This window comes from Stegostoma tigrinum, chromosome 28 (genome assembly GCF_030684315.1).
Source record: "Stegostoma tigrinum isolate sSteTig4 chromosome 28, sSteTig4.hap1, whole genome shotgun sequence".
Lineage (NCBI taxonomy): Eukaryota > Metazoa > Chordata > Chondrichthyes > Orectolobiformes > Stegostomatidae > Stegostoma > Stegostoma tigrinum.
Window position 1 is genome coordinate 34,065,095 of NC_081381.1, and position 19,116 is coordinate 34,084,210.

Consider the following 19,116-nt stretch of genomic DNA (forward strand, 5'->3'; position numbering starts at 1 on the left):
TTACTCGAACCAGTCCTCCAGCCCTATGGGATTGGCAGCAAAGAATTATTTTACCAACAATTTCAGTAAAAAGTCACCAATGTAACAGAAGGAAATTCATCATTATTACTATAATTGAAGGTTTGTCAATTAATAAAGAAAAAATTAATTTCCTTCATCTATTGGGAAAGGTTGCAGTTAAGAGACATTTTACATGGGGATTGGTCAGACATCACTTTCTTAAATGAAATGTCATACATCAGTGCTAAGCTGGTTTTCATTTTCCTCCTTTAACAGTAATCTATGGTCAATGTTTCCTTGAAGTATTTATTAATTAGTACCAAATGTACTCCTTTACTAGGCATTTTTCTTTCCAGTCTATGTGAAAATTAAGATAGCATAATTTTCTACTCCAGCTCACTGTGCTTTAAAAAAGCATTTCTCCAACAATCCTCTTTCACATGGTACTGAAAAATTCTATACTTACTTTAATGCGGGTGTGTTTAAATTACAAGCTGTAAGCTACATATAGTCCACAGGGCTTGACAGTCTAACTGAAGTTCAGATAATTCCATTTGAATTCATACTTAATCACCCATTTCTTTCATTTAAAATTTCATAGAACTGAAGATTTTCAGGTTTCTCTATGCATTTGTGCCTTATCATTAGATAAACCCTCAAACTAAACAAGATCAGTTAGTATCACCTGATTGAAATGTGTACAACAATTAATGGACATGGACAATCTCTGGGTTCAAATCCCACCTGACTTCTTGAGGGAAAAAAAACAAAACCTGGCTATGGTCAAATAAACCCTACATTAGCGAGGATCAGTAGCAGCATTCTGAAATTTGAGTCAAAAGGTTGGGTTCAAGTCCCAATCCATGAGATGAACAAATAACCTAGACTAAAGTAGAATAGAGGGACTAAGTGAGGCATCATCCAGGCCCCATCTGCTTTTTCCAAGTAAAAAACATAAAAATTCCTTCGGTACTGCTGTAGGAGCTATTTATCCCAGTCCCTAGACTGCATGTGTTCCTAAATTTACAACAAAAACAGAGAGACATAAATTACTGGAAAGCTCAGCTGAGCTTTTCCAGCAATTTATGTTTCTGATTTCTGATTTCCAGCATCTGCAGTTCTTTCGGTTTATGTTTAACAAAAAGCGCTTGAACAGAGCAAACAGGGAGAAACTGTTCACATACGTGAAGGGTTGAAGAGCTAGGGGAGCATAGATTTAAAGTAACTGATTTTTTAAAAAGGCAAGGGCCAAACGACATAATACTTTCTCATGCCAAATAGCTTCCTCCTGCACTGTAACAATTCTGTTATTCTGAGGTTAACTGGTCATTGATCTCATTGGTGTCGGTTCTTGCAATGCTCTTTGGATGCCATATTTCATTACATAACAAGAGTAACTATACTGACTCCCACACACTGCTAACAATCCCAAAGTAAAACATAAAGTCAGCCTTAAAACAACTTCATTTAGCAGGGAATTCTTGGCAATGCCCAATAAAGAATCCAGTAAGGTTACTTTAAGGGTTGCCAACAGCTAAGCAAGATCCACACATTCAGAGTCGGTGATACTAAAAGCTGCTACACACAACCTGAAAACAGCTTTAGTTTATAACATTTGTCCTTCCAAGCCAGGGTCGTGCTAAAGGAGAGGACAAGATAACAGTAGTTCAAAGTACTAGTGTGGTAAGAAAGAAACAACTTGAAGTTGTGAATCAAAAAGATGAAACTGAAGAGTAACCTCTCAGCATTAACGTATTTAACAGGAGAATTTTTAAATAATACATGGATTTAAATGCATTAAACTCACCCAAAAACACTGACATGATGCAAGATAGCAATCGTTTACAACACTTCTCTGTCATATTTGAAGATAAAGATTTAAATATTGTGTACAAGACACTGGCCCTTCGACACAAGTCTACTGTTTTCTGGAAAAATAAGAGCTGCCAAATAAGCTTTCAACTGCTTTCATTGCACAATTTATATACAACTCCTTATATTTCACAACTTTTAAAAGGAATTATTCTCCTTGTGATTTACAAAAACAGTGATATTACAAGGAAGGGATTTGTTGATAGCGTAACACAACAAGTGATGAAGCTGCAAGTGTGACTAGATCAGCTTTTCCACAGAACTTAATTTAATAAACCCCAATCCCATTATTACTTTTTGCATTTTGCCTGCTACTGATTTGATCATTATGCTCTTCCTCTCCAGAAAGAGTTAAGGTTCCATGGGTACCAGTTACCTTACACTAACCCATTCTGCTTACTATTCTTAGTATATTAAAGTGAGGTTGATGAGAAGATACTCAAAACTAAAAGGCATGATTGAGTCTGCCCTAGCCCAACATCTGATACCCCCAGCATCTTTAGTTGATTATTCCCCTCCCTTAGCCAGGGGCAAGGTGATCATTTTAACTGCTCTACAAGTTAATGTTCTTCTGGCACAGAATATCTATTTTTACAATATGTAACTATTAAATACTTCCAAACTAAGCCATTTAGATATGCAATTAAAACACCAAACATGCAAAAATACACCAGTTAATTCCCATAAGTCATATATCCAATTAAGCGACAATGCCAAATCTATAAAATGCACAATTAAAAAAAAATGCAAGATAAGCTTGTCATTTCCTATCAAATCAGCAAGATAGGAATTTCCCACCCAGTATTTTATTTTAAACTTGTTTCGCAAAACAGTTCAAGGCTACTTTAGAAAACCAATTCAAACATTCCTCAAATTACCCACAATCTCACAACAAATTCAGATTTTGAAATAGAATTTTAGACCTACAAAATATAACTTCAAACCATTTTTTAAATAAAGGGGGTAGAAGTCAGAAAATTATTGAATGATGGATACTAGACAACCTATGAGCTGTTCAGCTGTTTTACGTTTGCAAATGTTTATTGATATTACACACTGTAGGATACACAGCACAGAAACTGGCCATTCAACCCAACCAGTCTGTGCCAATGATTACATTGCATTCAAGTTTTTAAAAAATGTATAAAGCCACCACTGTAACCCACTATTCACTTCGCCCGATGTAGATTCATTCTTCACGCCCCTCCCAATACATCTATATTATTTGCTTCAACTATTACTGATTTTTACAAGTGAATTTGTCTGAATTCCCTTTGAATTTCTCAGTGGCTATCTCACAGCAATGGCTCCACGGTGACTACTGAGCTGCTTAAAGGCTCCAGATTTCAAGGTGGCAGCAAATTTAGGAAACCCCTGTATATTTCAAGGAGTAGAATTAGTCTTATTAACCATTAACACCAGCAAAGCCTACTACCATTCTCTTCCTGAGATCTAATTTCTATCACTAATTGCAAAAGGCTTTAAGACCGGAATTGTACAAAACTAGTTTTTTGCAATTATTTTTGGTTGTCATAACAACATTTATCATACCAAACTTTTTTATTCACAATGTTAAATAAATATATTTTATTCGCATTTACCAAGGCATCAGCTTCCAGATTAGTAGCCAAATTATCCAAATTTTTCCCCTCAAAAGCTTTGAATAGATTTCAAAACAAATTATACTTACAAGCACTTGGACTACATTTAACTTCAACAAACCATAATTTGCATGAATATGAAAAATAAATACTATATAGGTAACACAATTAACAAAAGTGTAATTCTTGTTTCTGTAACACTCTCCTCTGAATTATTCATTTGTTCAGACAATACAGAAATTTGCTTTTTCTCACTTAACCTGAATAAAATGCCTTCTAATTTTTGGCAAATTCGCAGCATAATTAGAAACGACCAAACAAAATTGGAAACCTGAAGAGGCCAACGTAAAAATAATCCATTTAAATCACAACCCCGCCCCCTAAACATAATATTTTTCACGTCGAAACGGAATTTTTTAAAAATCTTTTTCTTATGGCCGCTCTCCTCGCGATTAAAAGTCGATTAAACAAATCGAATTTGTTCGTTTCGTTGTGAAAACGGGGAGAGTCAACGTTTGCAACTTTTAAAATCGGACCAAGTTTTATGTGGGTAAACGCTCGTTGGGGGGGGGAGAGAGAAGAGAGAGGTGGCTGCTGTGGTGTCAATAAAACATTTGACGAATAATGTGAAACATTGAAAGATATGAGTCTGTGGGCAGTTATTGTTTGAAGTGGAGGACAAAAGGGGATGTGTGGGTTTAGAAGGAAAGGAAAATAAAAGTACATCTTGAGGGAATATTGTCCAATGATGCTGTGTTACCTGTTGGGAGGCGGCCACGGCTCCGGCTGCTGGAGACTCCGCTCCGGATCGGCACCGGATCATTTGGCGCGCGGGGTTAAAGTTGACGGGTTTTTTTTCCGGGGGGGAGGGAGTGGAAGCGCAGAGCCGGATCGACCAGGAACCAGGAGTAAGATCAAGAACGAGAGTCAGCGCAAAACTGGATTTTATTCCGCCGTGGAGAGCCGCTGTCAGTCCGAACGTGTAGAGAAGGAAGGAAGGAAGGAAGATCTCTCACAAACAGTCCGCTCCCCCAAGTGACAGATAACCCGGGACTGAAAGGACCGGGGGAATTAACGGCGAGCGATGGCCCAGGACGGTGCGGCAGGCTGGAAGCTGAGGTAAAGTGAGGGAGGGCGGGCGGGCGGGTTGTGGTGTGCTCGGCCGCTTCCTGGGCTTTCGGCGAAGGGGCCCCGGCTCCCCGCAAGATGGCGCCGGGACCGGCGGCGGCGGCCTGGCGGACTCTCCCTCTCCCGCTCCCACCCCCCCTCCACCCTCCGCCCCACTCCACCCTCCGCCCCACTCCCAGGCAGGCCCAGCCCGGCCCTCGGGTCACCGGGCCACTCACCTCCTTCGGTAATCAGTCCATCGCAGCCCACCACCACAAGCTCCAATCCACAATCCCCCACCAGCTCAGGACACTCAGCGGACAAACTTTTTAACATTCTGCCAGGAGAACCGTATGTGTTTGTTTTATTTCTTTCTTTCTCTTTTATCTGATGTGAACCCATTTACTGCCCTGTTGGAGTTGACCACACTAGGAGTCCGATCTCTCCACTTCTTGACCCACTACTTTACGGGTGAACACTGACAGGACATTCCACCAGCGTAGCATTCTGGATTCCCTTTCCAGCGCTGGTCACTTCAAACAGCACTGATGCCCATTGTAATATATCTCTGGCTGAGATCACCAACTCTGCAGAACCGGGTAATGTGTCCAAGAGTCCAACCTCAGCTCTTTCCCCAGCTAATTGGGGTCAGGTCACTGACATTGTTGGGCAAGAACTTCTGTATCGTCACGCCCACAAGTCATTCAAAGATGCATTTCATCATGATTTATCTTGTTATGTATTACAAATAAAATGATGTACTAAGCACAACTCTTCACACCTTTGTTTTGTTGTTAATGTTCTTCACTTTCACCTTTATATGATTTAAAGATGTACTTGTACGAGGGATAATTCTTGCTACTATGTAAGCTAAAATAAAAAAAAAACTCCTACGTGGTCCCAATCATTTCAGTGATCCTCGAGTGAAAAAAGTGTTTACCTGCAGGTTGTTAAAGCTATTATTACTTCCTGGGTAATTGCTGTAGTAGCATCTTTGTTCAAAACACTTCAGCATCTATCTTGTTACACATTCAAGTAACAGTGATACTTGCACCTGATTTCCTCAGAGATATTCATATTCAGAAAAGATCAACTGAACAGATTGTTAGTTACATTTCAATCAATGGATACCAATCCTGCGATTGAGAGTTACCTGTTGAACTACAGTCAATCAATGTTGAGTGACTAGCTATCAGTAAAATAAGTAGGAACAAAAGAATTAGAATCAATGGACCTGCTCAGAATGTTGACAGTCATTCATACCACTTTTCCTCCTCAGTAACTGATGGCATAGAATTGAAAATGAGGTTCCTGACGTAATTGCATTTAAAAATGCAAAATGCACAAAATACTCAATTACTTAAATGGTTGCCTTTTCCGTGTTTGAAATACTACTAATAGATTTTCTTACCTCCTGAAGTAAGAAGTTTATACATAGGAATTAAGTTAATGGCTTTCAAAAGTAACATGTGAGTTAAATGAAAAAAAACAAAAACGGCAGTAGATAAGTATGTTACTCATGTGTTACTTTGCAATTAAGGGGCAAAAGTTTCTGAGTATAGTTGAAGCTACCTCTTTGTAGGCAGCTCACGATACCTAATTTTGGAATGAGAGATTTATGTAACATTTAAAGATGTACAGTAAGATGGGCCATTCATGAAGTCTACCATGGCTTGTGTACATACTATACGAATAGCAGAAAACCATCAAAGTGATTCTTAGAGGAAGGGTAACTGGACCTGAAAGCTTAACTCTGATTTTTCTTAACATGCTGCCAGACCTGCTGAGCTTCACAGGGAACTTCTATTTTTGTTCCTGATTTAGAACATCCACAGTTCTTTGGGTTTTTCTTAAAAATCTTTAACATTTAGCTGAAATTCTTCGTTTTTGCTGAAAAGTGACAAACAAAGTGTGAACTTATACTCTCCGAAGTACCAATTACAGACGGGGAAACAATGGATTCAGTATCCTTATTTTTCTCACTACCAGCTTTACTGAAAATGGGTGTTATACTGGATACTCATCCAAGGTAAAAACCCATTTAGACATAAAACATTGCCAAAAAATGGTAGCAGAACATGAGATGCTGCTAAGAAATTTACTTCCAACAGATTTATGTAGCCGCAGTGTATGAGGAAAATGCTTTTTTACACTCGGTTTATTTTAAGTTTTATCTGCAAGCAATATATTTCACTCAACTATTAGCTTAAATTTGATGTGGAGGTGCCAGTGTTGGACTGGATTGGACAAGATCTGAAATCACACGACACCAGGTCATAGTCCAACAGGTTTATTTGAAAACACAAGCTTTCAGAGCCTCAGAACTGTTGGACTATAACCTAGCGTAATGTGATTTCTGCGCCTAAATTTGAAGATCGGTAATGTAAGACCAAGAGTCATTTTAGAGAGTTCCTTAAGGCTGCAGTTCCATTCTGTTTTCTGATCTGGACCTTAATGCCATTTACCCTCTCCTTAATATCTATTTACCAAACAAATATCTATCAATCTCCGCAAGATTGTGAATGATTCACTTTACGACTCCCCAAATCTTTCTACAGTTGGCAAAGCACAGATAGGTGTGATGGAATACTGTCGTTTTGCCTAAATTGATGCAATTCCAACAACGTTCACAAACCTCACCACTATCTAAAGCTTGTCTGGCACCCCATCCAACAGTTAACCCATTGCTAGACTGTGTATCGTCTACAGGAACTAGTAAAGGCTTCTTCAGCAGAACTTTACGAACCCATGATTTCCATCGCCTAGGAGGACAAGTGCAATAGGAACCTAGGAATGCCACCATCAGAAATATGTCATAATTCCTTTACCATCATTGGTCAATATTCACAGACCCACTTTTCTCACCATCAAGAACATTGGCTTTCTTCTATCCAATGTTGCTGACCACAGATTTCAAACATTGAATCCCATTTATCACTTAATTTAATCATGTTCTGGTATAGCTCATGCTACTATCTAATAACTTAGTTTGACTCCTAACTTAATAAAGTTATATTTGGGAAACAAAACTTTTCACATCACTGCAATTTGAGAACATTACCTTTAACCTTACTTTATTTTTCCTAGCACTCAAACCAATCAAAAACCCACATTGTAATGTTATTTCCGTTGCTGTGCACTTTGATTTGTGACAATCTATTGTGCAGAACAATATCCAATGACTGGTCAGCTGTACCTATATACCATAGTAATTACCTTCACTTTTTTGAATATATTTTTTGGCAGACCTTTACAAAAAAAATTAAGAAGCAATCATATTGCTATGTTCAGGTATCATATATAGTTAACAATCCAGGTAAAGATAACAGATTTCCTTCCCTAAACCAAGAAGGTTTTAAAAATCAATGTGTTAGATTCATGGTCACCATTAATAATGCTAGCTTTTTAATTCCAGATTTCTGCTGGTTGGAATCATACCAAGCAAAAGAAAAATGGTTGTTGCTGTTGGAGGCTAATCATCTTAATTCATAGGAAGTCTCTGTAGGAGTTCCTCAGGGTTGTGTCCTCCGCTCAACAATCTTCAGCTGCTCTATCAATGACTTTTGTTACATCATAAGGTTAGAGGTAGGGATGTTCGCTGATGATTGCATCATTCAGTAACATTCATGACTCCTCAGATGCTAAGGCAATCCATACCCATATGCAGCAAGATCTGGACAATATTGTGTAGAGTGTTGTGGGATACTGTCCACTTGCTTGGATGAAAGCAGCTCCCTGAAGTCCCCCCCCTGCCCCCGCCAACCATATATCATCTTGGCTGGAACGGTATTACCAATCCTTAGTTATCGTTGGGTTGAAATCCTGGAATTCCGTTCCTAAAAGCTCTGTGGGTGTATCTACCCTCCAAGTTCAAAAAGGCAGCTTACCATCACCCTCTTCAGTGCGATCAGGGATAAACTGGCCAGCAGTAGCCATATTCCATAAATGAATAAATTATGTAAAAGAATGGTCACCACCGTCTCCTCCACCACAAGGTTAGAACCTGCACGCACACATCACTCTCCTATTACTGCTTAATACCTAGATCACCTTGCACTGCATTAAAGAGGGAACAGGGTCAGTGAAAGTCATGGAATTAGTTTGGCTGATGCAGCTGTCATGATTGATTAGTTGGTGTATGCGAGAACCGAAATGTGGTGTGCAGTGTGCAGCATTGCAAAGTATGTGAGGATGAACTAGATCTTATGAATGTTAGATCTGAATCCTGATTGGTACAGTTTGTCTATAGATGTGTGATTGGTTTACGGTTGAATTGACTAATTGCAGAGGCCGGTGATGTGGTTGTTGAATATAATGTTTGAAGGTGCATTCACTGACTTGTGTGAAGCTTTTGAGCTTTTGTGCTGCTGATTTCAAGTCGTTGGGCCAAGAGTCCTAGCTTTAACGCCCACAACTACTTCTTTCCATTACCTTTTGACCACGTGTCTGGAGGGGATCCTAGTTCCTTGCTAGATGAAAAACATGACCCTGAATTTCCTTATTTCCCTTACTTACCCCAATTAGATGTTGTTTGGACTCCTTCCAGAGAATTACATTGAAACAGTATTATTTCTGTACTAGACTATCATCTAGACTCTCCGTTGATGACATTCCTACCTCTGGGCTAGAGACAATAGATTCAAGTCCCACCCTAGAGATTTGAGCACAAAATATAACCTGTCATTGGTGTCTTCTTCCATGTGAAATGTTAAAGCAAGGTCTTGTCTGCCCTCTCATGTAGACATAAAAAATCCCAGATGAATTGATTCCTTAATCAATATCATAAAAATTTTGTCTGGTCATACAAGTACACCAATTAAGCATAGACATGGGCCATTTGGCTCTTCAGAACTGCCCTGACGTTCAGAGAGATCATGAGTGAAGTATTGGTATTCTGACTGCCAAGTTCCCATCCATGCCCAATACCGTTGATTTCCTTGCCTAACTCCTCCCTTACAAATATTCAATGACCCAGTGAAATATTCCATAGATACTTCAAGCAATTTATTACTCATAAAACACAATTACCCAAGTGCTCTTACTGTTTGAGACAAACAAAGGACTGCACTTTAAACTTAGTTTTATTAAAACACTTGCAATTTAAAGAAACAACACTTACACTCAGTTAAGTTAACTTTTCCCAAACTAGGCCGACTGCCTGAAAACCGCTCTGGTGAACTTGGTCAGACTGCTGGATCCAATTCACTGAGCTCTGTCAACCGGCCACTCAGTGCTTTCTTAGTATGAAGATGGGTTTTTTAAAATTTCAAAAATATACGTTATTCAAAATATCTATATATATATATATATAGTCACTGATCAGTTCTTGTTCTGTACAGTAGCACATGAAGGAACGAATAAACGTTCAAGTTTGACTATCCAACAAAAAAACCCAAGGCATTGCTTACTTTTGCAGGATTATATTTACATATATTTGCGGCACCGGGAGGGTCTGATTATGGAACAAACCTCCATTATACTTCGGCAGAAAGACTTCAGACAGTGGTCCTTCCCCACTGCCTCTTGATGGCAGCTGCCCCAAGCTTTAGTGTGTCTCTCAGCACGTAATCCTGGACCTTGGAATGTGCCAATCTGCAGCATTCAGTTAGGGCCAATTCCTTATTTGGGAAAACCAGAAAGCTTCAGGCAGACCAGAGAGTGTCTTTCACTGAGGTAATGGTCCTCCAGGCATAGTCAATGTTTGTCTCGGTTTGCATCCCAGGGATCAGCCCGTAGGCCTTAGAGTCCAGCATCACAGAGCTGCTCAGGATGAACCTTGACACAAATCACTGCATCTCTCTCTTTCTTTGCAAAGGTACGTTCCAGAAGGAAATGTGTGACAGTCTGTTACTCCCACAGCCACTTCGAGGGTGGCTCAAACAAACCAGGCGTACCAGAAGGATCTCAAAAATAGTGCCTTTCTCGCCATCAGCCAAGTGATGTCTTGGTGCTTGTTGAACAGTTCTGGTGGTGAGACATACTGCCAAATGACTTTGACAGTCTGATCAGGGAACCACGTTACAGGACCCCCTCTCTCCTTTTCAAACAGGGTCTCAAGTATGCTACATACTGACCACTTCTAGATTGACTTGTGTTTAAAGGTATTTTTCTGTGCAAATTTTTTCACGAAGGACAGGTGACTACTCGGAGTGTTCCATGGTACCAAGGCCAGTCCATCCTTCGCAACAAGTGACAGATAAAACCTCAGTATGTACTGACATTGGGTGTTTGCATAGCAAGGGTCTATGCACAGCTTGAAGCAGCCACCAGGTGGCCATCAGGATGAAGGTGGTATTGGGTTCGTTCTTCCCCAACTTATTTAGAGTTTTGTGCATGGTGTCCCTGTGGACATAGTCCATTTTAGACCTCCAGATGAATTGGAAGATGGCTTGGGTGACTGCAATGGCGCAGGTTTGACCTCTGGGCTAGAGCACTGCACTGGATACTTTCTCAGGAGGATTATTATTATCCACCTGTCTCACTTCAGGGCTGCTTCACACTGAGGCCTTACACTCCTGGCCAATGTGAGCAGGGCCATCTGTGAGTTTGGTTTTGATGTCAGTGTCTTTGAAAAGACAGTGCTCAGGATCAGGGCCTGGATCTGTCAGTGGGGCTTCCCTGGGATCAGACATGAAGGTTTCCCGGGGATCAGGATTGGAATCATACACTGGGGCTTGCCCAGAATCAGTATCAGGAACAGTAACTGGGGTTTACCCAGGATCAGGAATGGTAAGTGGGCTGGCACTGGATCAGCAGGATTGGAATTGGGGGCCAGCTTCCTCCAATCCCTCTAAAAACAGGTAGAGCTGGTGGCTATTGCTGTGGGCTCCATGTGCCTTTCATTTGACACCATCCGCTGGAGTCCAGTAAAATTATATACACTGACTGACTTGCCTTATCCACAATAGAATGGGGTCCAGAATATTTGGAGGTCAGGAATGTGCCTGGTTGGAAAGCCAGGAGCATTACCTTTCGTGCTACCTCATACAGTAATGGATTTGTTGTGCTGTGGAAGTAGGTCTTTCTTTGTTTCCTTTTCTACCCTCATATAATGGCAGCTGTCATCTGCGCAGCCTGTACAAACCTAGCAGTGTTTTTACTGCCTGCTCAGGCCTGAGGGCTGTGACTTTGGGCTTGGATAGATCTAGTCCTGACAGCCATTTGATTCCTTACATGAGGTGCTTAAATTCTAAAGGATCCTTCTCTGCTCCCTCTTGTAAATGTTCAGTGAATCAACGAATGTGATTGTTCTGTTTGTGCATCATGATGCACTGACTTCTCTGTGTTTATTCTGGATTGTGTGTGGGAGTCTGCCATGTCCCACAAGATTTGAAGGGTGTAGTCCTGCACCTCGCCATCCACTTGGAGTCTTCCTACACTCTCCCACCGTGCTTACACATCCGGTGAAGAGAGGAGGGGTTCTGTCACGCTTTGGGGTGTGTATCTATCCTGGCTAGGGGGACAAGGAGTTAGATGGTGGGATTTGCTTCACTGAATTTGGCTATGTGCATTCCCCCCCATATTAACTGCTTGTTGTCTCTCCAGCCCTTACAGCAGGCATGGACCAGGTCTTGAGCCCTGCACCAGTGGTGGTGCTAACTGCCTGGGCATCCTGCAGTCCCTTGTCAAGTGGCCTGTGTGCCCACAGTTGTAGCATTTCCCTTGTAACAGTGCTAACTGCCTGAGTACCCTGCAGTCCCTTCTGATTTGGCTTGTGTGCCCAGAAATGTGGCATCGCACCTGCTGTTGTCTGGGGTTCTCTTCGAGCTAACCCCTGCCTCTCCCTGCAGGGGAGTTTATAGGGTTGTGTGACTTCTTCATCTGTCTTTGCATTCCCCCTCATTTCTCTCTACAGGGCTGGGATGTGGGGGTTTTACTAAGAGTATTTTTCCCCTGCATAATACTGGGTGGCCTCATACATGAACCAAGTTCTCCCAAACCCAGACTATCCTTCTTAGCCCCATTGTTCTGTGTCTGTGTTATCTGTAGGATCAAAATTTATGCAAGCTTTTTTCCGAAGAAGCATCTCGACCCGAAATGTCAGCTTTCCTGCTCCTCTGATGTTGCTTGGCCTGCTGTGTTCATCCAGTTTCACACCATGTTATCTCAGATTCTCCAGCATCGGCAGTTCCTACTAGCTCTATTTTCTTTGCCTCTTTGGTGCAAGACTTTGAACGTGACCTATAAATTTGTGTATTTTTTTGATAATTGGCCGCAGCTTTTTGGGCTTTATCACGGTCACTAATTGCGCGCTGTACTTCTTGATAAACTTTTTGACCGACACTGGGTCGGGGTAACTGTAATAAATTAATAAATAATAAATTAATAAATAAGTAATAAATTCACTTGGCTCCTCTGCTTCTTCCTTTCTTTGGTTCCTGCTTCACTTCTTCCAGCTCCGTACTGAGCTTCACCTTCTCCAAGCAGCTGGCTATCACTACAGGTTTAAAGTGTGTTTTCCTTCACCTTCCTGCACCATCTCCTAACGTTTCAGTCCTGCGAGTTCGGATCCGATATTGGTTTAATGCAGTCTCAGCCCACCTGGGCCCCTTTTTATTTGGGTACTTTCTTGGTGGTACTTCCCGCACATTGGACACTGCCATTTTCTCTTATCGTTCTGTGTTAACTTACTGTTCTGTCTCTTTCTCTCTCGGTCTCTCATGGGTTCCAGACCCGATATTCAGCTTTCTTGCCACTTTGTTCTGTCTCTAGGGTTTGTCACAGAGATTAGGGAATCAACTAAATTTGGAGTCTGGCTTTCACTAAATTTCCATTCCAGTCCCTCCAAGTCTAAGGTGTATCAGAAAAGTGTGTTGCACCCCTCTGAAACTCCAACAGATAGCTCTAAACCTTTCTCCTGGCTGGAAGGTGAAGGCCGAGAGATATTATTGCTGGACTGTTAATCCAGAGGTCCAGATAACATTTTGGGGACCTGGATTTGAAGCCTGCTATGGCAGATGGTGGAATTTGAATTCAATAAATATCTGGGATTAAGAGTCCAAAGATGACTGTGAACCAGTTGTTGGGAAAAATTCCATCTGGTTTGCTAATGTCCTTTAGGGAAGGATAGGCCTTTTATAAACATGTAACTATTGCCTTTAATTCAGCTTCCCCTCACTTATACTGTATAGCGCCTTAACTTATGACAGGCTTTAAAGCTGGGGACACAGTACATAAATATAGTCGTCGCTCTTCAAAGAGAATCAGATATTGGCCAAAATTTAAAAGCCATTTCCTGCCAAAGCCCTGTTAACCAAGGACAGTTATAATTATCCCAATAATACCAGAGTCTGACTGAAGAGACTGAGTTTCACAAAATGGTGGAGTTCACAAATATATTTTGTGGGGAGTAATTTGGTACTCAACAGTATTACAGAATTGAATATATTGTGGGGAAATGATGGCTTAGTAGTATTAGTGCTGGACTGTTAATCCAGAAACCCAGGAAGTGTTGTAGAGTTCTGGGTTTGAGTCCTGCCACGGCAGATGGTAGAATTTGAGTGAAATAGAAATCTAGAATTAATAATCTAATGATGCCAGTTGTTGTGGGGTGTGCGGGGAGGAGGGAGGGTGGTGATGGGGAAACCTATCTGGTTCACTAATGTCCTTTAGGGAAAGAAACTGCCATCCTTACCTAGCCTGGCCTGCATGTGACTGCAGACCCCCAGCAATGTGTTTCACTCTTAACTGCCCTCTGGGCAATTAAATGCAGCCTAGCCAGCGACACCGTCATCCTGTGAATGAATAAAGGAAAAAAATACTCAAGTTTACCAATACCCTTAACTAACCAAGCTTCAAATTCTGCAGTTTGTTTGTGTCACTTTTCAGACCACCTGGTTTATGGACAATTACTAGCCAATTGACTCTGTCCTTGTTCACCCTCTTGAATCCTGGCCATCACGTAGAGCAGCTGCCCTCTTAAATCAGGCTCAGGATGGATTTTTGAAAATCCAGAACAACTTAGGGTTACTTTTTATTGAAGATGACCCAGGGGATGCCAAAATGTTGCCTGTGAAATATTCTCTACAGACTCTTGGACCAGTTTATTACTCATAAAGCACATTTACTCAGGCACTGTTACTGTGAGGCAGACAAAGGACTGTGCTTCTAACTTAGTTTTATTAAAACACTCACAATTTGAACAAAAAAACTCTTACACAGATTAACTTCACTTTTCCCAAAGTAGGCTGACTGCCTGATAAACACATATACTACCTGCTTCGGTGGACTTGATTGAGCTGCTGGATCCAATTCACTGAACTCCATTGACAGGCACTCAGGGTCTTCTTGGCATAAAGATAGGTTTCCACCAGCTGAGTCTTTGCTGAGGAAATGGCTAGCAGGTAACTTTTGTTGTCCTCCAAATTTCAAGCCCTTCTGGAATGTTCTCTGACTTCAGCCATTGAGTTCACAAGACAGAGGTCACAGTATCCATTGAGTGTAGGCCAGGCCATTCTAAGTGTACCCATCCCCTTTCCAAGGTATGTTTAATCCATGGTGCTGACGGGTCTGGCTGAAACTGGGGAATACACAAACGTAATGCCTGCCTCTGTTGTTAATGCCAACCATCTCTGATCAATATGCAATACAAGTCTGGGCTGATCCTTCTGCTGATTTTTCCTAGACGCCAGCTTTCCTGCTGCTCTGATGCAGCTTGGCCTGATGTGTGCCTCCAGTTCTACACCTTGTTATCTCAGATTCTCCAGCATCAGCAGTTCCTACGATGTCTGGGCTGATCCTGTTTGCTTTTGACCAATGATAACCTTGGCCTCTGCATTCCATCAGGGCTTGCAGAAACTGTTTATCCAATTTTATATTGAGCTTAGTGGCTTAGGCAATTGGCCACTTGACCACACCCTACCTCCACTGCCTGCTGAGGCAGCATTCCAGAGCCGTACAACCCTCTGAGAGAAAATAATCTTCCTTCATCTCTATCCTAAAAGGGTGACCCTTAATTTTAAAACAGCCCTGAACTCACCTACAAGCAGAAACATCCTTTACATGCCCACCTCAGGCTTTTATAAACTTGAATTAAATCACAGCTGACTCTTCTAAACTTTAGTGAAAACAAGCTCAGCCTGTCCAGTTGTACCTCATAAGGCAACCTGTTCATGCCAGTTATCAGTCCCGTAAACATCCTCTTCATTATCACGTTGCTGTTTGTAAAATAGCTGCTGTATTTCATTCCTTATATGATACAGACATAGGAGCAGGGATAGACGAGATGGCCGTTCAAATCTGCTGTACCATCTAATTAAATAATGGCTGATCCTGAACTTCAATTCTGCTTTTCTGCCTGATTCCTGTATCTTTAACAATGTTACTGGGTGAAAGCTGGTTCCCCAGAAGAGGTGGAGGTTGGTGTTGTCGTTATATTTATTCAAGGCTGAAATAGATTTTTTGCAGACAAGGAAATTGAGTGTTGTGGACTGCAAACAAGAATATTCAGCTGACAGAGCAGGCTTGAACGGCCAAATGACCTACTCCTGCTCCCCTGTTCCCTTAATGCCCTTAAAAGTCCAAAAATCTATCAATCTCAGGCTTGAATATACTTAAATTCTGGGCATCCACATTACTTTCAGGTTGGGAATTCCAAAGATTTGCACAGCCTCTGTTGTTTGCAATAATCAAGTACAACTGCCAGTAGATTTAAGTGTTGCTGTTTGAACAGATCTATTTAAAAATCCATTTTGAGTGCTATTTATTTAAAGCTTGCAATTTAGATGGGAAATTGAAACAAATGGAAATCTATGTTTAAATTACCTGCATGAATCACAATCATTAACAAAGTCTTACAACTAACAGCGCTCACGAGTATTGACAACACTGCAAATAAAACATTTTAGATTTATTTGACCTTGTAAAATTCAGAATTAAATTGCCCAACATTATATAATTTAGAAGGTTCGTGAAACGATGTTACTTATCCCAACAGCCTCATGTACCTGAGTTCATGGTCACTGCTGCTGACGTTAAATCAGCCTTCTTGAGAGTGAACCCATGGAAAGTGACCAGCCAGGATGGAATTCCTGGCCATGCACTCAGATACTGTGCAGATCGACTGGCAGGAGTATTTGCTGATATCTTCAACCTCCTTACTGCAATCTGAGTCCCCAAATGCTTCATGAAAACCACCATCATCCCGACGCCAAGAAAAATCATGCAATGTGTCTCAATGGCTACCATCTGGTGGCTCTGACCTGCATAATTAAGAAGTTTTACAAGAGGTTAGTTATGGCTCACATCAACTACAGATTGCCTTGATCCTTTGCAAATTACATACTGTAGCAACTGTCTTGTCCTAGACTCATCCCTGGAATATCTAGATAACAAGGATACCTATGTCAGGCTCCAACTTATTGACTACAGCTCCGCTTTCAACACCATAATTCCAAACAAACTGATCTCTAAACTTCAGGACCTACATCTCGACCCCCCCCCCCCCCCCGCCCCCCGCCAAAGGATTGGTGACAACACTTCCTCTACCACAAGGCTTCATACTCATCCTATACAATACTCCTTATACACTCATGACAGTGCGGCCAAATTCTGCCCCAACTCCATTTGCAAGTTTGCTGACACCACTTCCATTGTAGGTCAAATCTCAAACAACAAACTTCAGGAAAATCATTGTCGTCGTTAAACCGTGCTGTTAAGTACTCAATCTCCCCATCAACATCAGCAAAACAAAGGATCTGGTCATTAATTTCAGGAAGTGAAGTCAAGGGCACAGCCCTGTTGTCAGCATCACTGGTGCTGAGGTGGAGATGATCAAGACTGTCAAGTTCTTTGGAGTGACGATCACCAACAATCTGTCCTGGTCCACTCACACCAATGTGATGGTCAAGGAAGTACAACAACTTCTCTCCTTCCTCAGGACGCTAAGGAAATTCGGCATGTCCACAAAGACGTTTACCAATTATTATAGATGCACCATAGAAGGCATTCTCTCTGGTTGCATCACAGCATGGTAGCAACTGCTATTCCCAAGACTGCAAGGAACACAACCCAGTCAATCACACAAACTGGCTTTCCATCCATCGAGTCCATCTATGCTTCCTGCTACCTTGGGAGAACAACTAACATAATCAAAAACCTCTCACCCAGTTATACTCTCTCCCACCCTCATCCATCGGGCAGAACATACAGAAGTTTGGATACGTGAACGAACAGATTCAAAAACGGCATTTTCCCTGCTGTTAACAGATTTTTGAACAGACTTGTCAAATGATCTCTCTCTGCACATCTGTATGGCTGTGGCACTATACTACACTCTAATCTGCTATCCTGACGCACTTTATATGGTACAATCTGCCTGTATAGAATGCAAAACAACACTTTTCCGTGTATCTTGGTACATGTGACAACAATAAATCAGAATCAAACTCAAAATAAAGATAGAACAAAACATTCCTATATAAATTAAAGTTTATATCATTTTACTTTTATTTGATTCTGATTCAACAATTAGAAATACAACAAACATTCACTTCCATAGTAAACACAGTTGATGAATGCTCTGATTAGGGTGAAATTGAGCTACACCAGCAATGTGGATACAGGTTTAGATCCCATGTCTACACTCTTAGCAGATTTTAGTTACAGCTGTACAATTAGTTTCAGCACCATTGGCCTGGGAAAGGCAAAAGTCCAGCCATGAGCTCTGCCACTGATCACTATTGAATAAGCCCTGCAGGAAACCGTACAGTAGATTTTAAGTGGAATTAGATTATGCTCAATGTGAAGACTACTTCTGCTTATTGCCCTACTTCATGCCTGATGCTATCCACTTGGAAAGGGCATTTGAGAAAATTGGAGGAGATATGATAATGGGACACTAAAGAGCAATTTCAATCTGTCATTGCTAGTGGGAAAAGTGAGAGAATTTTAGAGGGAACAGTGTTCATTTGAAGAACACAGAGACCGTGAGAAAGTATCATTCATACCAGCTAAATCTAGAATGCTGTGAGAATGTTAATTGATCTTTTTCTCTCTAAGAAGGTGTCTTATAAGCTTTTACATGAAAGAAAGAACTTAGACTGATAAACATTCCTGATGAAAGAGTAGCATACTTGTAGAAATGAGTGTAGTATATAGTATTCACTGCTCATATTACGGTCCCTTCCTTCTTGGGGAGACTTTACAATTGCTTTGCCAAAATTCTTATTCAGTCTGCAAATGTGTTATTGATCTTCTGGTTGCCTTTCATTTTATCCTACACCATCTCTATGAAGCTTTCCATAAACTTGAGGAACAGCGCCTCATCTTTTTGTTAGACAATTTACCTTGTTCAGGGTTCAAAACTGAGTTCAACAGTTTCAGTTAACACCCCTCTTCAACTTTTTCAGACAGTATCTGTTAATAATTGCCAGTTACATCTACTGAGTATTTAGAACATTTTCTGTTTTTATTTCAGACTTCTAGTATCTTGTTTACATATTCTTCACCTTTTCAAATTTAGCTACTTTCCACCAAACAGAGATCTGAGACAAGGTATGGCCTGTCAGATAGCACAGGGGTATCAATATTGTTGAAA

General features: G+C 41.0%; 2 protein-coding genes across 5 annotated transcripts in view; one reads left to right on the forward strand and one right to left on the reverse strand.

Moving 5' to 3' along the window:
- The window catches only part of prdm2a (PR domain containing 2, with ZNF domain a), a 140,222-nt gene extending 135,027 nt beyond the window's left edge, over positions 1 to 5,195 (reverse strand). The window contains exon 1 of one of the 4 annotated variants that reach the window (XM_059655584.1): positions 4,234 to 4,470. In XM_059655584.1, the coding sequence (XP_059511567.1) occupies positions 4,234 to 4,296 (63 nt within the window). In that variant the 5' untranslated portion in view covers positions 4,297 to 4,470. Of the gene's footprint in view, positions 1 to 4,233; positions 4,545 to 4,819 lie in introns of those variants that run through there. The other 3 variants (XM_059655582.1, XM_059655581.1, XM_059655583.1) reach the window with 3 other exon arrangements.
- The window catches only part of LOC125466681 (C-X-C chemokine receptor type 3-like), a 131,381-nt gene continuing 116,318 nt past the window's right edge, over positions 4,054 to 19,116 (forward strand). Inside the window, exon 1 of the transcript XR_009447399.1 lies at positions 4,054 to 4,592. The gene's annotated coding sequence lies outside the window, so the exon portion shown is untranslated. The remainder of the gene's footprint in view (positions 4,593 to 19,116) is intronic.